This window comes from Chinchilla lanigera, unplaced genomic scaffold, assembly GCF_000276665.1.
Source record: "Chinchilla lanigera isolate Chin_1 unplaced genomic scaffold, ChiLan1.0 scaffold00049, whole genome shotgun sequence".
Classification (NCBI taxonomy): domain Eukaryota; kingdom Metazoa; phylum Chordata; class Mammalia; order Rodentia; family Chinchillidae; genus Chinchilla; species Chinchilla lanigera.
The window spans coordinates 4,001,499-4,025,142 of record NW_004955450.1 but is presented as its reverse complement, the minus strand read 5'-3'; the positions used below and the strand labels follow the sequence as shown (position 1 = coordinate 4,025,142).

The window sequence follows — 23,644 nt, the reverse complement described above, 5'->3', positions numbered from 1 at the left end:
GAAAACCTTCAACATAGAAAACCTCAATCCCATAGAATTTTTGAATTCTGTTTTTGACATTTTGGGAAGAAAACCACCAGTATTGCCCAAACTCTTTAGATAACAGAAGAGGAAATTGTTTCTGACTCTGGTTATAAGAAAGAAATTACAAAGCTGGGCATGGTGGTGCATGCCTGTAATCCCACCATTTGGGAGGCTGAGGCAAGAGGATCATTGCGAGTTCAAGACCAGCCTGGGCTACAGAGTGAGCTCAAGGCCAGCCTGAACTCCATAGCAAGACCCTGTTTCAAAAAGAAAAGAAAGAAATTAATTATAGGAAAAATTTACCAGAAAGGAAAATTAATGTAATCTCTTACTGGTCTTTTTTAGGGATGCAAAAATCTGTGTTGTAAAATTAGCAAATTGAATACAAAAAATACTATGTTACAATGATATGGGTTTATTTCAAGTATGCAAGGTAGTATAATATTTAAAAATCAAAACATTGCACCATACTTTGAGAAGGTAGAAAAATTTTATGACCATTCTGCCAAATACATAAGAATCTCTCTGCAGCTCCTCCCCTTCCTGTGTCCCGATGCACCTGTTCTGCAGCCATCTTGTCTCTGCCTTCATGTGTATTACACCGCCTGTTTCTTTACCCAGTAACTTCCACGTGGCCTTCAAAAGTGAGTACAGGGTTGGGGATATAGCTCAGAGGTACAAGCGCCTGCCTGGCAAGCGCAAGGTCCTGAGTTTGATCCCCAGTACCATAAAAAAAAAAAATTGAGTACAGATAAGCTGCAAATTGTTTATTCAAGTACATATACATGGACATTTGGACTGTTTTAATGTGGAACTGTTAGGGATACAACAGGAATACTAACATATATTTTTGTGTAGATGTGTATTGTTGTGCTCCCCTAGGTAAACAGATGAGTGTGAAATCATTGGGTGGTGCTGTAGGTATCCTTTTCTCTTCATAAGAAGCCACCAGACTTCCCCAAGGTGGTTGTACCATTTTATACATCACTCAGCAGTGCACAAGCATTCTCATTCTGGGCAGCACTTGGTATTGACAGTCTTTCAAATTTTAGCCATTCTACTGAGTAGGTAGTGGTGTCTTGAGATTTTAGTTTTTCTCTGATGATAATGGTGATGAATATGTTTTAATGTGTGTTTTAGCCACTAGAGAAAAGGAAATTCATTTGGAACCAAAAGAAACCTACAATAGCGAAAGTAATTCTGGGCTACAAAAGCAAGGCAGAGGGTATCATAATCCCTGACTTGAAATTATACTACAGAGCTACTGTGATTAAAAACAGCATGGTACTGGGGAAAAAACAGACCTCTGAGGATCAGTAGAACAAACTGAAAGATGCAAAAACACTCAGCAACCTGATCTTTGACAAAGGGGCCAAACATGTTCATGGGAAGGATAGCCCTTTTAATAAACGGTGCTGGGAAAACTGGCTTTCTGTGTGCCGAAGACTAAAACTAGACTCATGTCTATCACCATGCACTAAACTAAAATCAAAATGGATCAAAGATCTAAATATTAAAACAGAAACACTAAACCTGCTGGAAAATAGAAGACAGAACTCTGGAAGACATAGGTGTAGGCAAAGACTTTATAAACAAAAGCCCGATCGCATAGGAACTTTAAGAAATTTTGATCTCCACTCATTCACTGCCGGTATATACAAATACAGTTGACTTTTGTGTATTGTATATTGGTCTTAAATCCTGTGACTTTGCTACATTTTAATTTCCTTAAATCTTCCCTTGAAAAGAGGCAGGTCAAATGGAACCCCAGAATCAAAGACCCTCTGATGGTCTGTAGCGAAAGGAGGTGAAGAGGCACCCTTGTGCCCCGCCCCCAGATACGCATGGGTGCTGCTGAATTCCGACAGCGGGAAACAGGAGGCACTGAGGGCAGGATGCCTGAGATTGCTACGGCTGTGTCAGAGGACTCGGGAGCCAACTGGGGCAGGGGAGGGCCTCACTAACCGAAGAGACTGTTTAAAGACCAGTAACTGCATCGCTTTGAAACAGCAGATTTATTTAAATTCGTGAGTTTCAAATTATACTTTACAACAGACTCTTTGTCATCTTTGAAGGAAACTAAGGAATGATGTCATTGCTTTTAATTCTGGCAAATACAAGAAATGAGGCGAGCATTTATCCTGTCTTTTCTGTTTTAACCTTGAATAACAAAATAGTTGATAAGTTCCCTTTATGGATGTTCAAGCTCATAAATGACAAATGAATGAAAAAATTAAAATATCATCATTTTGCAGGCCTTGGTGAATTAATGAACCTGGGCAGTGATCATGCACAGCTGCTGACTTCACCTCCCAATCAGGGAGGCAGAGGCAGTAGTACCTGTTAGGGAGCCACACACCAGCCTGACGGTGCTGCAGCTTCTCCGTCTGACTACCAGCGTGTAAGGACTGTGAGAGAGGGGAGCACGTCAAAGACAACTGAGGCACAGTACAGCACTGAGGAGGGCGACTCTAGGGCGGGGCCCCAGACAGGCGTCCACACGGTGTATCTGGCTCATTGCCTATTTGTGAAAGCTTTTGAGCTGAGCTTTGTTTTTACATTCTTAAATGGTTGAAAAACACAGAATAATACTGTGTGAAATGTGAAAATCATGTGAAATCCCGATTTCATCGTCCGTGAAGTTTTACTGGCGCACAGCCTTGCCTGCTCTTTATGTGTCGCCCCTGGCTGCTTTCATGTGCCAAGGGCAGGGCTGAGCAGGTGCCACAGAAACTCTTCTGACCTATGGCACCTGAAGTATCTACTCAACTGGCCCTTTCTAAAAAGAAATTTGTTGAGGACTGGGTTCAATTTCTGCAACAAAAAAATTGCAAGGAAAGAACAGAGCTAAAAGCCAGAAACCAATCATTTAAGAAGGGGCTGGGGATTTAGCTCAGCGGCACAGTGCCTGCCTGGCAAGCACAAGGTCATGTGTTCGATTCCCGGTACTGGAAAAAAACCCAATCTTTTCAGAGACCTATCAGTCAAGTGTCACAGTGTATGAATTTTTTGGATTCCTATTAAAAAAATGAAACAGTCTAGAAAAACACAAGATAATCAGGGGAGTGTCAGCAGTTACAGAAGTATTTGAGAATATCAAGGAATTGTTCATTTTTAAAGCCGTGATAATGGTTTTGTGGGTATTTTTTAAGAAGTCCTTAGGCTAGCATGGTGGTGCACAGGTGTAATCCCAGCACTCAAGAGGTTAAGATAAAAGGATAGATGTGAATTCAAGGCCAGCCTGGGCCGCATAGTGAGTCCAGAGCCAGCCTGAACTACATAGTGAGACCTTGTCTCAGAAAACAAAGAGAAAAATAAAGGAAAAGGAAAAAAAAAGAAACCTTTAGCTTTTAAGAGATGCATTCTGAAATCTCACAGGTGTGTTTCTCTCTGTTTTGGAGTGACCCCGGGAGTGGGATATTGGGTGTGGGGTGCGCAGAGTCAGATTGGCTGCATTTGGACAGATGGAAGGTGTGTGATGGGTCATCTCTGCTTATATAAATTGGAAAGATCATATCATGAAGCTAAAAGTAAATCAATTTGAAAAAAGTTTTTAAAAAGTCAGTTCAAAAGCTATTTCCTCTGGGCCTTGTAATCTACTGCCCATTTCCTGAAGGAATGCGGAACTTACACATAGACCATTCTGTTCGATGGCTTCTGTGGGATTCCCCAGTTAGCAGTTCTTGGAGGCAGGGACTGTGTGACTTTGGTTCTTAGTGTCCTCGGAGGACTGCCTCATAATCCAATTCATAAAAGAGCCTCAGTAAATATTTTTGGAACAAGTTGCAACTTTGAATGGCGTATCTTGGTTTCTAGATGTTAAACAGTCTAAAATATATTTGTTAAGTAAAAATTTAGAGACAGCTCTCCAAGTAAAAGGTTTTATTTGGGAATAAACAAAGCCTAGTGCTTTAATATGGACACACACAGACAGGCCTGTGATGCATCTGAAGAACAGAGGAAGAGGTTGGGGTTTTCTTGGGAAGAAAAAAAAAAAAAACAACCATGTTGAGTGTTATGTTTGCTCTTTTGTCAAAAATCAGGTGACTGAATGTGTTTGGAGTTGTTTCAGCATTTTCTAGTCTGTTCCACTGATCCTGAGGTCTGGTTTTTTGCCACTACCATGCTGTTTTTTTTATCACAGTAGCTCTGTAGTATAATTTCAAGCTAGGGATTGTGATACCCCCTGCCTTGCCGTTGTTGCCCAGAATTGTTTTTGCTATCCTAGGTCTCTTCTGGTTCCAAATGAATTTTAGAAATGTTTTCTCTAGTTCTGTGAGGTATGCTAATGGTGTTTTGATTGAGATTCCATTAAATCTGTGTATCAATTTTGGGAATATGGACATTTTCACTATATTGGTTTTTCCTACCCAAGAGCAAAGGATATCTTTCCATTTTCTGATATCCTCTTCAATCACCTTTTTCATAGAACTATAGTTTTCAATGTAAAGATCTCTTACTGCCTTTGTTAGATTGATCCCTAAGTATTTCGTTTTTCCTTTTTTTTTTTAATGATACTGTGAAAGGTGTTGTTTCTCTAATTTCTCTCAGTGAGTTTGCTGATTGTGTACATGAATGCTGTTGATGTGAGTGTTGACTTTGTATCCAGCCACCCTACTGAATCTGGTTATTAAATCTAGAGAAGTCTTTTGGTGGAGTTTTTGGAGTCTTCCATGTAGAGTATCATGTCATCTGCAAATAATGATAATTTAACATCTTTCTTGCGTATCATTATTCCTTTTATTTTTTCTCATGTCTAATTGCTCTGACCAGTGTTCCCAGAACTATATTGAATAAGAGTGGTGATAGTGGACATCCTTGTCTTCTTCCTGATTTTAGAGTGAAAGCTTTCAGTTTTTGTCCATTTAGTGTGATGTTGACTGTTGGCTTTTTATAGATGGCTTTTATCAGATTGAAAGACCATCTATTCCAATTTTCTAAATGGTAAAACTGGAAAAACTGGCTTTCCACATGCCAAAGAATAAAACTAGGCCCATGTCTTTCACGATGCACTAAACTAAAATAAAAAAGGATCAGGACCTAAATATTAAAACAGAAATACTCAATCTGCTGGAAGAGAGAATAGGTAGAACTCTTAAGACACAGTATAGGCAAAGACTTCATGAACAAAACCCTGACTGCAGGGGAAATACTATAAAGAATCAACAACTGGGATCTCATCTTATTAAAAAGCTTTTGCACAGCAATGAAAATCATCAACAGCTGGGCATGGTGGCGCACACCTGTAATCCCAGCACTCAGGAGGCTGAGGCAGGAGAATCGTTGCAAATTCGAGACCAGCCTGGGCTACAAAGTGAGCTCAAGACCAGCCTGAACTGCATAATGAGACCCTGTCTCAAAAAGACAAAAAAAAAAAAAAAAGAAAAGAAAAAAAAGAAAAGAAAAAGAAAATTATCAATAGAGTGAAAAGACAACCCACAAATGGGAAAAATTTTAGCCAGTTCTTCAAAGGACTAATATCTAGAACATATAAAGAATTGAAAAAAATCAGACCCCCTCCCCCAGATTTAAAGACTCAATCCAAAAAATGAGCATTGCAATGAATACACGCTTCTCAGATGAAGGAAGTGCAAACAGCAAATAAATATATTAAAAAAGTTCAACATCATGGTCATTCAAGAGATGCAAATTAAAACAACACTGAGATTCCATCTCAGCCCAGAAAGAAAGGCTATCAAGAAACCAACCAATAACAAATGCTGGCGGGGGCTGTAGGGAAAAGGGAATGCTTCTCCACCGTTGGTGGGATTATAGACTGGTACAACCACTGTGGAAATCGGTGTGGAGCTTCCTCAAAAAGTAGGACTAGAGGTCCCATTTGACCCAGCTATTCTCCTTCTTGGTATCTTACCAAAAGAAAAGCATCATACCACAGTGATATATGTGCACCCTGTTTATAGCTTGGAAACAGCCCAAATGTCCATCAAATGATGAATAGATAAAAAGATGTGGGGTTTTTTATACAGTGGAGTACTACTCGGCCATAAAGAAGGATAAACTTGAGACATTTATAGCTCAATGGATGGACCATACCCCTAAGTGAAATAAATTAGATACACCTGTATACATATTGCATTGTCTCTCATGTGAGAAACTGAAAGTGTAAATAAGAACCAAAATGTATGATAGATATTGTGAAATAGGAAGAAATTGTTCAAAGGAAAGCAGAATTAGGGAATGGGAGGGGAGAAAGGAACGAAGGGAAAAGAAAAAATAAAAGGATAAAATAGACACAAAGCTTTGTAAATCAGGATGTAGGAGGAGAAAAAAGCGGAATCAAGATATATCAGGTACAGGTACAAATTCCCTACAATGAACATGATCATTATGTATATCTAAATTGTACCAAAAACTAAAACAAAAAGCAAGCCCAAGGGCACGCACATGCGCAAGAGCTGTGCGTCCAGTTGGCATGGGCTGTGTTGCAGGTAAACAAGTCTTAGAGTCACAGCAGAGAGGCTCGGGGGGCTGGCTTGCGAGGCAGTGGCTGGAGCAGCTGTCTGTGACCGGTCTCTCGACTCTGCTGAGTGTGTGACAGGAAGGAGTCCAAGTCACAGAATCAGTTTTTCAATCACAGTCCTTATTTTGTTGATGTTACGTATTTTTATTACCTTTTCCCCAAGAGCCCATGTGGGTCAGCGTGAAACCAAGCTGGTTTACATCTCTTCTATGTCAGGAAAAATGTGACTCCAAAATAAATGGCTGAATGGCCTCTTGGTTTGAGCTGTGTCATTTGGAGCCGTGTTATTTATCTTCATGTGAAGTGAACAGTGGGTCCTTCGCAGTGACACCGTTCTTTCTTCACGCACAATACTGTGTATTTTTGGAAGCAGAGAAATACCCACATCCAAGTCTAAGCCCAAAATCGAATCTTCAAACCAGCTGTAAATTAGTATCTCCATTAACTTATTTTTATTAATGCTTAATGAAGCACAATTGATTATGATTATTAAAGACTTAATTTAAAAAACGCCAGTTCTTTTTGGTTTCTTCCCTCTTCACACTGTTATCTTCATGTTCTGTAGCAGCTCCTTGATCGTGGATTTCCCGTTTTCAGTGTGACTTGAGCCTCTAATCCTGAACTCTGGGAAGTGAGTCAGAAGCACAACCCTGGAGCTTACGCCGGGCCTGTCTTAAATGAATCACCTGGCCCTGAAACACCCTCTCACATTCAGCCAGAAGCCCTCCGGTTCTCTGGGGTGGGGACTAGGTGGCTGGTCAAACGGCTAGTCATCGAGTTATTTTTGTAACGCTAGTCTCCGACGCCGCTTTCCTCTGAATCGGTATTTGTAGCAGGTTGAACACTTTTCATTGTCATCAACATAAAAGTAAAATGTTGTGTTTCTTCAAAGCATTTATGAAGTCATCCGTGGCATGGTTTTAATGCTAATTTGCATCGCTGAGTACCGGTGACCTCCCCTGCCAGCAAGTCACGCTAGTGGACAGACTGAGAGGCACATGTGCCACTGGAGGGATGGCTTGGTGACAGGTCCCCAGCAAAGGAACCGCCCCGGGGGACGAGGGCACAGGCGGTTCTCCCCACGCTTGGATTCCCGGTTCTGTGCGTCTGACCTCTGCATCCGTTGCACTGCAGTCCCTTCCTTCCTTCCCTTGATGGCTTCTTCTTATTCCTGGCAACTGTCATGATGCATAACGACAGTGGCCCAGGAGAACACGGGCGACCAGAACCTAGAAGTGAACGTCACAGCATGTAGTGAAGAAATCAAAGCTTAAGACTGTGTGTGCGTGTGGTGCCCCACCTTGGAGTCGGGTGGCGTCCTGGCCGCTGCCCCGCGGGGACACTGCCAGAACTAGGCAGGAAGAAGGGGCAGCCACATGCTGGAGATCGATGCTCTTCTGTTTCCACCGACAGGCAGGGCACAGACAGGGAAAGGGGCGCCTGCCCCTGCGGAGTGTGCAGGAGCGCGAGGGGCCGCGCAGTGCCCCTGCCCCATGCCCAATCCCACGCAGGCCTCTCGTGGGGAGCTTGGACCTCGCCCCCTCCACTTCCACACTGCTCCCTCCAGACACTGCTCCCTGGCACTGGGTCCTGTTCTGCTGTCTGATGGTAAAGGTGGCATTTCCTAGTGTTCCCACTCTTCCCCTCCTGCCCCCTATATTGTCAGTTCTCGGCCACTTTCCTACCTCCAGCTCCCAGGGCTGTGACAGACTCCCATTCCTGAATAGTGGCTTTTAGGACAATGACTGTGACCTGGTAGGGTACAGTATCACAAGCACCAGTCGGAGAAGCTCCCTGGGTGAGCCGGCTACATCCCCTCCCCAGGGCAGATTCTGTGTCACCCTCCTGGCTGCACTGTGGCCGTTCAAGGTCAGAAGTCAGGAAGCAAGTTGTAGTCTCCAGTGAGACCGGAGACTGGCTGAGATGGGTAGGATGGGCCAAGAGCTGTTTGCAAGCCAGCCTCAGCACCCCATAGACAAGTCCTAGAGGAGACGCAGAGTAGGGGATTCCCAAAGACAGGAAGGTCCACGAGGTAGTCTTTGTGAATTTTGAGCAAGGTTGGTGTGAATCAGATACCAGATGTTGTGTGTCACTGGACAGGTGGACAGCGCAGCTCCTGAGAAGTAACGCTGGCCTGACATCCTGCTGATTCATCCCTTGCACAGCGAGGCTTACTACACATTCCTAGCATCAGTGGCGTGGCATGTTCAGTAGTGAGCAGAACACACTGGCCTGCAGTCTGGTGAAAAAGACCGACATTTAGCAGCTACCTCGACACACACAGACAGAGGCTGCTAGATGCGAGGACAGAGGGTTAAGGGGAAGTGTAATGGAGGGAAATGAACCAATAGAGGAGGTAAGTCAGGCAAGACAGGAGAAGAGCCACAGAGGAGCAGGAAGCTTCAAGGTAGGCTGGTCTGGCAGACGAAAGGAGAGCCACAGAGCGGCTCAGTGAGCAGGCACCCGCCTCACGCCCTTTCCCAGCACGCCCAGGCCAGAGCAGTTACTAAACATGTGACAGTTGCTGGGGACACAGGGGGAGGACTGTATGTCTTGCAGCGCCACTTGCCCTTGTTTCCTCACAAGAGAGAAAGAAAAGTAACTAGTTACGACGGAGGTCATGTGTAAGACAGCACAGCCCTGGGCTGAGGTCACACTGGGCGCTGAGGAAAGGCTTTTCCAGGAGCAAGCCGCAGGGTGGAAGCAAGGTGTGAGGAGCGCATCGTGTCCACAGGACCGCAGGAATTCAGTCTGCTGGTCTAATAGGGGTTTGTATGAGAGCTGCAGAAAGTCTGCACAAGGCATAGCCAGGTGTGGAGATGTATGCACATAGGACCTGAGCTTTCTCCTGCGAGCAGATCATGCCAGCAGGATTTTGTTTCTGATGACTGCTCTGGCAGTAACATGGATACACTGTATGAGGAGTCGGGCCTGGAGGAAGGCCAGGTAGAGCAGTGACCGCAAAGTTTTTAGAGCATTCAGTGATCACAAACAGCCCACTGTAGCACACATGCCACAGGTTCGCCACCACTGACTGACACAGGACATTGCAGCAGTTCTGGGGAGAAATAAAGGCAGCTCGATGCAGACAGTGAAAGTGTGAGTGGGGAGGATGGGGAACTCGGGGTTGGCTGGTGTTAGGGGAAGAACTGAACAGGCATCGAGCATGGTGCCGGGGTGATGGTATGCGCTGCCACTTGCATAGGCCGTGGTACGTGTGGCATTCCAGGTGGTGGACTAGCAAGAGGTGTCCCATCGACCCAGTCTGGACGAGACATCGCAGACCATGCGGCTAGGCAAAGAGCTGAGCGTTTTTCTTTTTTATGAACTGTACATTAGCACAGTTTTAGATTTACCACTGTGAAGATCATGCAGATTTGCATAGACTGATCATATATTGGGTCTTGCTCCTCCTGTTCCTTAGGGTCATGCTGTATTTGCATAAATGATCTTCTACACAAGCGCAGGTCACGTACATGGTGTGCAGATTAGCAACACAAAGGCAGATTGAGACTCCAGCTCCCCGCCCTGCCCATCTCCACTCTTCCTTCTCCCTCCCTCGGGGCCTGTCTGGATTGGTCTCTGGTCCCTCCAGTTTCGGTATGCACAGGGAAGCCGGTAGGAGTGGCCTCTGTGCCTCCTTTTCTCCAGCTGCAGCCACTCCAGAGCTTCCTTTTTTGCTTCTCAGAGCGCCCTAGAGCTCAGCGTACATAGCTGTACTGCCCACGGCCACTGTGAACCATATGTAGCTGGCTGCGGAGAGCTTGAAATGTGACTGACGCACCTAAGAAATGGCATTTTACAATTGAGTTTTAACTTACATTTTAAAAGGGAAGGAGTATAAAATGTAGGAATATATGAAGTGCACACTGGATTTCAAAGACAGTGTTCTTTGCAGCTGTCTCATATTCCACTGTACAGTTCATCAGCCCTCCCTTGATGCGCACTTAAGTTGTTCCCAGTCCTTTAAAATCCCGTAAAAGCTTCACTTTGTCCCTGTATCACCTCATAAGTGTGCAGGCTGATCCGTAAGATGAATCCCCAGCACTTGGGTTGCGAGGTCACAGTGAGTTTGTAACTGTGTTGTGACCCAGTTGTCCTCCATAGCAGTGCGTCATTTGTACTCTAGCAGCAAAGTATGTGAGCGCCACTTTCCCGAACACTACAATTCTCTGTTTTTGGGGATATAATACATTCCATCTTAGAGTTTTAAGAAGACATAACAAATGTTTTGCCTAACTTTGTTTAAAAAAACAAGTTAAGAAAAAACTATGGTGATGAAATTCTTAGAATTTGCATCTGAGAGTTGGCTTTTAAAATGAAACATCAAAGCATTGACCCACATTGTTCCCCCCAGGAAGGAGATGTCTGTGGAAGTCACAGCTGTTTGCATTCAGATTCAGCAAGAGGGATTTGGGGAAGGCATTTCTCAGAGTGCTCCCAGCCTCATGATGGCAGAAAGGCCGCCGCAGTCTGCGGACTGCCTCAGTGGGGCCTCTGGGTTAGTTCTACTGGAAGCTGACACAGTCCAGCTTCGGCTGCTTCAAGAGGAAATAATGCAACACGATTGAGTCTAAGGGCTGCCATAGACATATCGGGTGGTCGTGTCTGTGTAGTTTACTATTATTTATTTATTTATTTATTGGGGTTTTTTGTTTGTTTTTTTTTTTTTTGTGGTACTGGGAATCGAACTCACAACCTTGTGCTTGCCAGGCAAGCGCTGTGCCGCTGAGCTAAATCCCCAGCCCCTCTATGTAGTTTATTAATGTCCACACTTCCACCTTGAGGCTAGCTGCTGTCCTTCTCAAGACTTGTGTGCCCTCTGCTGCCCTGTCTGGGTTGTCTTTTCACAGAGAAACAAAGAACTGAACATTTAGTGTCCAAAAACAAGTGGTTTCAAATTTCCCATTCGTAAGAATCTTAAAATAAGATTCACCCTGTATAGGGATGTGCCCCCTAAATTCTTCAGATAGTAAGATAAAGTCTTGCTTCTCAGGAATAGAAAGTTGTATTTTGGTGAATTCTGGAGCCATAGAAATGCATTTTCAGCAGATATGTGTCCAAAAACAAGTGGTTTCAAATTTCCCATTCGTAAGAATCTTAAAATAAGATTCACCCTGTATAGGGATGTGCCCCCTAAATTCTTCAGATAGTAAGATAAAGTCTTGCTTCTCAGGAATAGAAAGTTGTATTTTGGTGAATTCTGGAGCCATAGAAATGCATTTTCAGCAGATATGACTGTGGACATTGACTGTCTGCGGTATTTCCTTCATTACAATATGAAAGGTTAAGGAAAGAAAAGCCTTGATGTTCCTCTTGCAGAAGGGCACGGGCCTGGCCTACAGGGCTTTGGTGTGAAGGTCACCCTGCAGCTGGTCTTTCCTCTGTGCATACGTTACAGAATGAACAGGTAGCCAGCCTAGTAGGAAACAGCTGTGCCGTAGGTATTCTTGGCCCTTTTATCCTTCCGTTGCTAATTCTGCCTAATTACTGTTTCAGGAAGGGTTTTCACTCATCGGTAGCAAGAACTGGTTGAAGATTGTAAGACGCGTGGACTGTTTATTGTTTGGATCAACGATAAAGGCAAGATCAAGTTGACCGTGCAGCCGACTCTGTTTACGCTCATGTCACACTTCTCATCTCCTGTGTGTGTGTGTGTGTGTGGTGGTGCGGGGGGTGGCGAGCGCTTCTCTGGAGACCAGATGGTGCTGGGAAGAACCTGCACCTTGAAGGAGGGTTTGCATCACAAGCAAGGCAGGAGACCACAGCTGAGGGGCAGTGCCTCACTAGCAAGTGTGGGCTGTGGGCTGCTGCTCAGTCCCCCGAGCATGCGCTGGGAACAGGTGGAGCACAGCACTGTCCATTTGCTCTAATTTAGGTGTTTTTAAAGGTGTATTTTTAAAATGCTTTTCTAAGCATGTCTTTTCATTTCCCTGTTTAATACTTAAAAACTTTTACTTGCTTTCTAGCTGTATTAATCATAAAGAATGATCCTCATCAAAGAAACATACAGACTAATCACCTGAATTACTTTCTTTCACAAATAATCATAAAAACCAATCTGTTATCATTTACTGAGTAAATAATATTGAAGCGAGCCAGGTGTGGTGGTGCATGCCTGTAATCCCAGCACTCAGGAGGCTGAGGCAGGAGGATCGTTACGAGTTTGAGACCAGTCTGGGCTACAAAGTTAGCTCAAGGCTGGCCTGAACTGCATAGTGAGACCTTGTCTCAAAAAGACAAAAAATAGTATTAAAGCGTAGATGAAAGGTACTGATGTCTAATGGACCCACAGACCTTAAGAACTGAAAGAAGTCTTGAAGAGAATCTGGTGCACGTATGGACCTGAGGTGTAGCCAGGGACACCCAGAGTTTAGGGAGCTTATAATGCACTGGGCTTGGGGGCCCCTGACATCACCCTGGCTGTACTCTATGTGGTACCATGGGCTGCAGAGCTGTGGATCCAGGGTCCCTAGGTGGACGCGGTTCATACCGGTGTGAGCACTCTATGGGCTTCTGCCTCCCAGGAAGAAAAGCCTTGCTTTTCGAGTGTGTGTTGGGAAGTGGAAAGGGATAAGCACTTGCTTCCTTAAGGAGTCTGTGTAGCATGGAATTTTCTAAAAGTTCTTATAACTTGAGATAAGGTATTCTGAGTCAGGTCAGTGCAACTTAACATGTAAACCAGTACCGAAAAAACAGCAATTCTGAGCTCTCCTCCTTAGGAGGTAGAAACTGGGGACTACTCGTTCCTGGCTCCGGGTAGCTTGACAACTTGCTGTCTCCTAGCAGGAAGCACTTTCTGGCTTTATGCCTTACAAATAAATCTCACTTGAGATTTTCAGTGTCCCATGAAGATGTTCAAACCCAGTGGCAGGCTTGCCATGGTGCGCATGGAGGTGAGGCTTGGGAGGAAGTGTGAACTGTCTCATGTTCCTGATGTAGTTACGGGGTGTTGTCTTGTGTCCACATGCACTGAAGTGGTAGTTCTGGCTTCAGATTATAAGCTCAGAGCCTGAGAGCGGGACAGAAGTAAACATGGACCAGCACCATCAGACTTGCCCATCGTTTTTTAACTATGCCCGAAAGAAACCTGAACCACCTAGACTGTTCCATGCACTCACAGACACCTCTAAGCTTATGCACAATGGCTGGTCTTGGGTCTTAGCTCTGCTCATACACAACCTGTGTCTGATTGTTTTTTTGGTACTGGCAATCGAACTCAGGACCTTGCGCTTGCTAGGCAGGCGCTTGTGCTGCTGAGCTATATCCCCGGCCCACAACCTATGCCTGAGTGCCGTGGTTCAGACAGTGACAAGGAACCGTTTCCGATGTGCTGCTACATACAGGGCTGCTTAATTACGGAATCCAAACAGAAGTGGCTCATACAAAGCTACTTCTCAGGTGTCTTCATACAGCATCTAAGGGAGGGGGATGGAAACAGCTAATTAACTGTCAACAAGCAATCAGCTCGGTCTGAGGAGAGAGGATTCATAGTATCGCTGGGTGCTGAGTTACAGTTCTCTCATCCGTTCCTCCCTCCCTCAGGGAAAGCTAGTTTTTCATGACTGACACTCTAGGATCACCACCCATCGTGGAAATGGGGAAGGGCCTGACTCGAGAGGGAAACACAACCAGTCAGCATAGGAAAACACTCAACCTCACTGGAGTCGAAGAAACTAAAATTTTAAATCTGCTGATGCAGCAGGTTGACACATACTAAAAAGATTAAGAACCTGATTGGGTGGGGTGCAGGGAAAGGACATCTGCTCCCCACGGGAATAACCCTGCCTTCTTGCTGCAGGCCACATAGCGCCCTCTGCTGCAGCAAGCCTGCTTTCAGACACTGATCCAGGAGTGCCTATCTGCGCTCCAGCATGGGTGATGGGAAGAAGGCTGGAATAACCTCAGTGTCAGCAGGGGGCGCCCAGGTCAGTGAAGGAATACTCTTTAGCCTGTAAAAGTCATGAAGTGTACTTCTATTTTATATCCTGCTAAAAAGGACTAGGCTGCAGAACACCAGTGTAAAGATACACATATATAATACATATAACCTACATATCATGTGCATGACCTGTAAAAATGTGTTATGATTTCTGCTAGTGTATATAATAAATATGCGTACATATTAGAATACTGACTTTACGTATGTTGTATTAGATGTGAGCACCTTCTCCTCTGAACGTGATACTTAGCACTTCTGAGCCTGCTGTGAGTTTTGTAGAACCCAAAAGTGTAGCTTTGCTTGACATGTTTATTTAAGCAGCTTAAACAATGAGCAAGAAAATCAAGGACTATTTGCTCATGGAAACTTTCGGGATTTTCACTGCAGTTAGAAGTGTTTTCATGCTAGCAGTGTGATTAATATATTTAATAAGTGAAAAGGACTCACCGTGCTAATGTAAACACCTGCATTTCTTTATGGAAGAAACTGAACAGGGAGGCAGGAAGGAAAGGAAAAGGGGTATGAGCGGAATTAAGGTATGTTAAGTACATGCACCTACTCCCTGAGATAAGTGTAAGTATCATGTACTGCAAACCCATACTAATAAAAAGTAAATGAAAAAAGAAATGGATGATGGCTATTTTTGCAATAAAATGGTAGTAGAATCTTCAGCCTAAAAACAAAACCAAAAACTGAACAAACATCCCATGCTGTTCAGGCTGGCTTTTATGTAGGTTGACTTGCCTGAACTAGGCATAATATTAAACTAGAAGAGGAGGAAATTACTAAGTTAACAGCCTTAGGTTTTTACAATCTGGGTCTGTTTCAAACTTACCATTCAAAACTCTGATGTAGCTGCCAGACTTTTAAGACATTTTTACTGCATCCTTCCCACTCTGCCGTACTGACGGGAAGTGATTCACACCGTATGTACACTGCGGGTCACCGACCTCTTTGATGGAGTGGTGCGCTGGCCTTCTGAAGACCAAGGGCACCGGCCTCCTAACTTGTGATACATCTGCTTTCAGCAGCTGCCCGTTCCTTTTCCCTCATGTTATTTAAGCTCACTGCCTCAAGCAATGTGACATCCACCTAGTGTATTTTTGCTTTGGTTAGAAAAATTTCATTGAGCCAGGACTATGCTGTGTTATCTTCAGACTGTCCATTTAAGCAATCTGAAGCCTTAAAATCTATATCCCAAAGTTGGACAAAACATAGATCTTCCCCTGCAGTCAATATCATGACCTTCCTCTTATGATAGCAGACTTGAGCATTTTCGTTGGTGCTAATTTCTTGAGGGAAATGAATTTCAGCAGGAAGAAGAGCTTCCAAAGGGGACAGAAAACAAATGATTGGCTTCTCTATAGCTGTGACAGCAAGCAAAGGGGGACGCTTACCAGAAGCCCCCACAATAATGAGGGTCTCTCAGATGACTTTTCATTTGTCAACAGAACAAGAGCCGCATGTTCCGTGTACAGTTCGCCGGAGAGTCCAAGGAGCAGGCCCTGGAGCACTGCTGCAGCTGCGTGCAGAGTCTGGCCCAGTACATAACCGTTGAGGTGCCAGACAGTATGGCCCAGCTAAGTCCTGGCCTGCTGTGGGCAGGGGACCGCCAAGGGAGAGACGGTGAACAGAGCGTAGCGCTGCAGCCTGGGGTGAGTAGGTGAGCACGCTGGCTATGCAGAGAGCCTGGTGTGATGTGCTGTGGGCGCCCGGTCACGGGGGGATTGTCAGGTCCATTGGCTTTGTAACTCTAGAGATCTAATGTTCTGTAGCTTTTTAAATTTGAAAGTTGGTGCTCACTATAGCTGTTTATAATTCTACAAACTAGACAGGGAGGGAGTCCTAGCTATAAGGATCCACTTAGAAGTAGTCTCGAAGTGTGGCCCATCTCTTGCGGAGCCCCATTCTGGGGCCTGTAGGGCCAAGATTGCTTTCATAATCCCAAGACCTTATTTTCCGTTTTCCTTGTGTCAGCATCTGCACAGACGGGGCGGGAGCACTGAGAAAAGCTGTTGTCAGTACAGAGCCAGTACGGTGCATACCGGCAGCTGTCATTTCTCACCGGTCACTTGCAATAGAAACCAACCCCCGGAGCAGGCAGCCCTGGCATCCTACAGGACACCAGCTGTCTGACAGCACCTAAGTGGTGCTTGAACTGCAAGCTGAACTGGCCTCTTCTCCCCGGACATCACAGTGGACACTTTAGGGTCATTCAGATGGGTGTCTGGTGAATGTATTCTCTGAAATGAAAGATGTGAGCCTCTCACTTCCCGGGTGACAATGTTTTTGTTTTTTTGTTTTTCTCCGGTACCGGGAACCGAACTCACGACGTTGCGCTTGCCAGGCAGGCGCTTTTGCCACTGAGCTAAATCCCCTTCCCGGGTGACAATGGACAGTAAGCCTTTCAAGTGGAGTCTGAACTACACGGGTCTTGTACCTTCCTTACCCAGCCACTTCTGAGGCTGCTTGATGGGCCGGGGACAGAGCTCAGTGGCACAAGCGCCTGGCCCCAAGCATAAGGTCCTGAGTTAGATTCCCGGTACCAAAAAAAAAAAAAAAAAAAAAAAAAAAAAGCAGGGATAATAGAGGCTGCTTGATGAACTTGACTCTATATAAACATATGGATGACATGCAATGTGTCAAGAGCCGCAAGACAGGTACAGTTCAGTGAGCCTATATTTTCCAGATGACACATGCTGCTACAAAACTGAATAAAGCTATTTCAAGTGCAAGACAGGCCAGTGGATTTTATTGTAACACAGCATTTCAGCTTCCTTGCCATGGCTTCATATTCTGTGTTGCAACTAACCTTGGAGAGGCTACCACTTACTGGGTTTTGGTGCCATGTCAAGAATTCCTGCAATTATCTGAAAGCCTGCTTTAAAATATTGCTCCCTTTCCATCTTCATATGTGTGTAAAGGTGGATTTTCTTCATCGACTTGCAACCGCAGACTGAATGCAGAAGCAGGTGTAAGAATCCAGTGACCTTGCAGTGAGCTAGATGTGCAGAAGTTACAGAATGCGTTACATTTTGTTTTAGAAAAGTTATTTTTCATAAAACGTTAACAACATGATTTTTGAAGTTTTCAAAAATATTTTCAAGTTGTTTGAATGTCTACCAGATACATATGAGTGTGAGTGAAGTTTTTGAGGGCCTCTGTAATTATAAGGTTATAAAAAAAAAGTCTTGAGATCACAAGTTTGAGACGTGCTGTAGTTTCTTCTGCAAATACCTATTTGAGTTTTTTCAGCAGACTCAAAAGAGAGAAAAAGAGTGTATTTCTGCTTTGGAGATGGAACTCCAGTTTCAAGCTGAGTTGTTTTCTACTTTGAGAAACCATTTTCCGAGCCTGGTCTAGTACTTCATCCTTAGTTCCCCTTTACCAAGACAATTCATTTTTGCTGCTTGATCACAAAATTTGTCATTCACAGCTTATTTCAGGTGGACATAAATGAGCATTACAGTCTTTTTCTTTAAGCAGGTGCTACATTATTTGCTCTTGAATGTGTTTCCTTTGCTGACTTTTGGCATTTTCCAGTTCTGTCCCTTTCTTTGATCTTTTTTTGTGAAGATGCTGAGGCCGCCTGTCTCAAACCCTCATTGCCCCTGCTAGTCTTTAAGAATCCCTTCCTACAATGGAACGGGTGGGAGTATGTGCCTTTTAAATAGAATTTTTTCAGTTTTCATTGACCAGTAGAGTCAGATTATGTGCAGTATCCCCAAAACCTAGTGTGACCAGAACCCTACAGGGCCCCTGAATTTGGGAACCTCATACACATCAAACTCCCCAGTTATGTACATTCCAAAAACTCATGCTAAATTGCATTTGTACTATGTGATAACACATGCAGGCTGAGAGCTGTAAGCTGGTGCAACAGCGAAAGGCTTCACTGCTGCGATGTTAAAGGCTTGTCCCAGAGGTCTAGGTAGAAATGTCCTGTAAGTGGTTAGAAAATTTTCATGTCTTTTCTTGGTTCTCCATTTTGGGGCTCTTGTGATCTATAATTTGGTGTTCTGTTTAAATGAGACAGCGTGATGCTGGGCACAGACCACAGGCTTTGGAACCCAGGAAGATCTAGGTTGAATCCTAGCCCAATTTCTTGGTAGCTGTGTGATCTTGTGTGAGTCACTGAGGCGTGCAGAGAAATCTGTGTGGAAAGCACACAGCACAGTGCTAAGCCGATGTGATCTCAGTGACATTATCCAAAGCTAAGCTGATGTGACCTCAGCCACATTATGCATTACTGTTACTGCCAGCCCTCATATTTTCAGATGTGCCTTTACTTGCACGTAAGTCAGCATCCAGGTCAAAGATATAAGTAGCGAGAATCAGAGCCTCCAGCTCACGGGGATGACGCCACTGGGTCATTCCACTGGGTGCACGTTGAAGCAGGGCTTCGAACACCTGAGTCTTGCTGAAGACAGAACATTCTAACTTGGTGTCACGCTCCCTTTCCATCTTTTGAGTGGCAAGCGGGGGACCAAATTCAGGTCATCTTGCTGTGCCCATAGATTCAAGTGTGTCCTTTTCCCAATACCAGAATATTTTTAGTCTAAAATAGTTCCCTTCTTTGCAAATAGGGATAATTTCATGTCTATTTCAAGTCTTGAGTCATTTCCTGGCTCATGTTTTAGTTTTACTCTTCCTCAGTCTTGTAATTTTGTTAATTGTGGCCCAACCAGGTGTATCTCAACCTGAGGGTTCTTGAGGCAACCCAGCCCCCACGCCCAGCATGGGGGGTGAGAAACAGAAGGAGGCCAGCAGTTAGTAGATGAACTTGCCTGTGTGGGCACGCTAAGTCCAGAAGAGAGCAGTCCAGCTGCTCTGCACAGAGCCTGCCTGCCTTCTGCCCTTGGCAGTGTGAACCAACCCACTTGACCCCGCCGGCCTCCAGGGCCGAGTCACACAGCTGTGTGTTTAGTGGCTGTGGTGCAGGATTTTAGTTGACATTATTTTCAGTTGTTTAAAGAACACTATGTGAGCTGAACTACTGTATGTCCCAGAAAAACATCAGTTACTAGAGCAGGAAGAATCACTGCACTGGAGTCCAGCTTCTTCACAGACGAGGAAACTAAACTGAACAGGGAAACAGCTTGTCAAAGGGCTTCTCTAACTAGGGTTCCTTGGCCTTTTTGCCCATTTTGATTTTAATATTCTTGATTATTTTCCTTTGTTCTTTTCTCCCCCTGGCCCCCACTATCTCCTCCTCTTTTGATGCCTCCTGGTCTCGTTTTCCGCTATCAGTGGCTTAGCAGCCGTCAGCATCCATACAGGACACACGCCAGAATGGGGCATCATCTGCTTCTGTCAGTCAGATGTGCTGCTGATGGAGAGGGACCCGCAGGAGGACCTTGCTTTCTCCGTCTCACACCATCAGCTCACGCCTGGCACTGGGAGCACTGGCACCTGCAGACGTGTGGCTAGGAGGAAAGGAGCCAGGGACCCTTGCACCTCCACGCTCTCCCTAGGAAGCACCCTGTGTTCTGAGGCAGTGCCTCATCGCAGGCACCTGCGCTAGCCACCCACGACCTGTGCGGTCCTGGCCAGGCTGTGGGCTCCTGAAGGGCACAGCCTCCACCTTGGGCCAAGTAGCTCCCATTCCTACTCTCTCAGTATCTGGTTTCTGTAGGACACTTTTCAGAGTGGAGAATGAACACAAATACAAGGATTTTTCTCTCATTTTGCACTTCAGCAGTTAACATCAGACTACACTTTGCCCATCAGACGCAGGGCTTGAGCACACACATCTGTAGCGGCGCTGTTTCCTACATGCGGGCCCTGCCGTCCACCCAGGCCTCTGGACAGAATCACACCAAGGCATGCAGGTGCTGTGGTAGGTAGGGAATTGTCACAGGGCAGACCTCCACTGAGCAGAGTTAAGGGTCACTTTTACAGGTGTCCCTTTTCTTTGAAGGTGAAGGCCTGTGCCTCCATTCCGTGTTTACCATTCTGTTCTGCTGCTCTCCTTACCGCATGCTGTCTTACTCCAGCCCTCCCAGGACCCGGAACGGGGCACACGTGTGGCTGCTGCTGTTGGAGCTCCAGAGGGAAGGACCTTGGTAGCGCAGTTAGCACAGGTAGGGGCTGTTCTGGGGTCTGTAAGGACTCGTACTCCTCTATTCACTCCTCGTTTGAGAACAGAAATCTAACGTGCATATTCGCAGGAGGAGCCACAGTGTGACAGAGCACTGTCCTTCACCCTCGTGGGACACCAGACAGGGGAGAGAAGACACAGGATTTACTCACCGCTTTCCCAGAAAATTAGTTTTAGAAGTGATATTTGGGGAGTGTTTGAGAACATGTAGGTCAATTTAGAGTTGGCTCTGCAGTGGTTTCTGTAGGACACTGTTCAGTGAGGACAGCCTGGAGGGCCTGGCCGTGCCAGTTCAGACTGTGTAGGCTGCCACCACCAGAGTCCCGCAGAACCTCTTGGTGCACTGTTCTGACTGCGTGTGGTCCGTCTGCTGGGGGCTCTGTGGGGACTATCTCCCCTCTCTGGTGATGGCACTGGATGGCAGGTGCTCCCTCCTTAGCTGGTGCTTTCTGTGAACTTTGCATGCATCTGTCAATACTCAAGGATGACTTTGCTTTCATGATCTACTAAGCTGTGCTGTAACAGTGGTAGTGAAGAGAAAATCTGTGCATTTTCTCCATCTGGCTTAGCACTAACTCAACAGAACTCAAGAAGTAAGCAAACTTAGGCTGGGGATGGTGGTTGGTGCAATCTACCTGCAACCTCCCAAATAAAGCATCTTTGTTTCTTTCAATAACCTGGGCTGTGCAAAAAAAAAAACCAAAACAACGAACTTGTGTGTCCAAGAGCAGGGTAGACTTGATAATGTTCCCATTTGCACTGGGGTTAGGCATTCAATGCAGAGTGCTTGAGGACACCAGCCTGCAGAAAGACCAAGGAAATGTCAGGTGCTATGAGTGATGCCTTAGTGCAGTTTATTTGAAGTACTGAAGAACTCATACAAATGAGAACAAGCACAAGACCCAGAGCTCTGATATTTCTTGTTTTCTCTAACCTTTTGGAAGGCAGTGCAGTGGTATGTGTCGTATTAACAGTAATTCATCTCAGCTCCACACAAAAAATATCAGGACCCTGAGGGGCTGAAGTGCAGCATCAGCATAGGTGGGATAAGGTTGTAATCAAGTGACGTCGGTGCCTGCCACTGATGGGAAGATATCTACACTACACTGTGTTTTTAAAAGGCGGCTGCAAAATAGCCTGATGATTACCTTTGTGTAACACTAAGTGTCGAAGTACAGTGTTAGCAGGGGCTCTTCCTCTGCAGAACAGGCTCTGTTACTTTCATTTTCTTCTTTAGACCTTTTAGGCAGAGTCTGGAAGGCAGTCTGAATTTAGAAAAGGAAATTTCTATTACAGCTCCTAGAGAAAGGTCAGTTTGGTACTTATGCACTAAACTATGCCACCCACAGGAAGGGAATTAAACCACATACTTCATAAAATTCATGTGCAGACCACAGGGCCCAAAGTAGATTCCAGGAGGGCTGCAGCCCACTGTCACCATGAAGTTCGAGGGTCCAGGTTGTCATTTCTCAGGAATGCCAAGCAAAGCCAGACTTCTAAATTCTCTTAAGGTCAACTGGTTTTAAAACACTGCAGGACACCAAAGGAAACGTACAGATGGCAAATAACCTATGAAGAGGGGCCTCACACTGTTAAGTGATCAGGAAAGTGCAAATTAAAACTGCTAATTAAGAGTACTGCTTTTTGCTTGTAACAAACTCTTCTGTTGTCCCTGCAGTCTATCCTGGCATCAGAGGAGCTGCCCTTTGCCTATGCACAATCTGCATGGAGTGTGGAAGAATTAGGCCCCTTCCTACGCCTGTGCCTCATGGACCAAAACTTCCCAGCATTTGTGGAAAAGGTGGAAGGCGAACTTAAAAAGCTGACAGGAATGAGAAACTAAGGCTTGACGAATACATAAAAAGGAATTTTCAAGTGTTGAAAGAGTATTATTCCAAACGCCTTTTATCAATGTTTTATTCTTAAAAACAGGTGAATCCACTTTTATACATCATTGCACTTCAACAATTACACAAAACACAAGGACATGCATCTACAGTTACATACTGCATGAGAACCTGGTCAGGTTATAAAAGCTACCACCAACTGTTAAATCAATATGAGAAAGTACAATGCCAAACCAAAAGTGTAACTACTTGCATAGAATCTCACCATGCTGTAACATGTCAACGTCATTGAAAACAAAAGGTAAATTATAAAAATTTGCCTTGATTGAATGTACAAGAGTAAGGTTCAACGCATCAGTGCAAAAGGATTTAAGAATTTACAGATTAAACAAAAGAAAAAATAGTTACTTAAAAAGCAATCATACATATATACTGCAATTCATTATATCCATTCACTGGACTGTTCCAGATTCTTAAAGTCATAGGTTAAGCCCTTAATTTACAGACTTTAGTTATGTTACTTATCTTTATGTACCAGAACTGCACAGTTTCCTCATCCAACAACATACAATAAGGAATGAATATCAGCAGCTTAAAAATGAAACAAGCATTTATTTTGGATTTCTCCCACCCCCAAAAATATAAATATAGATATATATATTTATATACTGTATATATCTGTAGGTTTGCTGTACTTTACAAAAATGTACCACTGGATGGCAGCAGTGCACTTTAGAGCTTTGCCAATTTAACAGCTGCATTAAGTAAAAAATGGCGCATGCATGATCTGATCCTCCGAGGACCTTTTCACTTCTATTTAAATATTTTAACAAAGGAAAAAAAGCAACATTCACAGCACATCAAGCCCAAAATAGTTTACACCTTCTACACTGAAGCACTGTTTAGAATGTACCTGGCTAGGTCACCCTTACAGGAGAGGCTAAATAAGGCATGCTTTAGACGGTCATTGTGGTGTTGCTCACTTGAAGGGGAGAGACCAAAGAGGTCCAAGCAGAAAATTGAGCAGGTCATGATGCCACCAGTTTCAGGAACCTAAAGATCTAAAAAGAAAAGAAGTGCTTGGAAATTAAAAGGGAACAAACATGCGCTGTCACACAGGACTAGACTGAGTGCCTCATAAAATAAAGCTCTGGTTCCAACAGCATGCACAGGGATGTGGTGTGAAACTCTGATCTCCATGTGCCTCTGAGGACAGCACTCTGGCCCCCTGCTTCCTGGCCACTGTCCTT

The 23,644-nt window shown here is 44.7% G+C and overlaps 2 protein-coding genes and 1 long non-coding RNA gene across 8 annotated transcripts in view; 1 reads left to right on the top strand and 2 right to left on the bottom strand.

The window, feature by feature from the left end:
- Positions 1–22,409, top strand: part of Rec114 (REC114 meiotic recombination protein) — a 73,559-nt gene extending 51,150 nt beyond the window's left edge. For 2 of the 4 annotated variants that reach the window (XM_005393591.2, XM_005393594.2), the window contains exons 3-6: positions 12,005–12,088; positions 15,899–16,102; positions 20,444–20,530; positions 22,226–22,409. In XM_005393591.2, coding sequence (XP_005393648.1) covers positions 12,005–12,088; positions 15,899–16,102; positions 20,444–20,530; positions 22,226–22,390 — 540 coding nt within the window. In that variant the 3' untranslated portion in view covers positions 22,391–22,409. Of the gene's footprint in view, positions 1–12,004; positions 12,089–15,898; positions 16,103–16,424; positions 16,799–20,443; positions 20,531–22,225 lie in introns of those variants that run through there. The other 2 variants (XM_005393592.2, XM_005393593.2) reach the window with 2 other exon arrangements.
- Positions 20,543–22,204, bottom strand: LOC106149609. Its single transcript, XR_001235914.1, has 3 exons — positions 21,918–22,204; positions 21,696–21,812; positions 20,543–20,653 (listed from the first exon to the last, which is right to left on the bottom strand). It is a non-coding gene; the product is annotated as an uncharacterized LOC106149609 (long non-coding RNA).
- Positions 22,410–22,448: 39 nt separating the features above from the next.
- Positions 22,449–23,644, bottom strand: part of Nptn (neuroplastin) — a 64,292-nt gene continuing 63,096 nt past the window's right edge. For all 3 annotated transcript variants that reach the window (XM_005393595.2, XM_005393596.2, XM_005393597.2), the window contains exon 9: positions 22,449–23,455. The gene's annotated coding sequence lies outside the window, so the exon portion shown is untranslated. The remainder of the gene's footprint in view (positions 23,456–23,644) is intronic.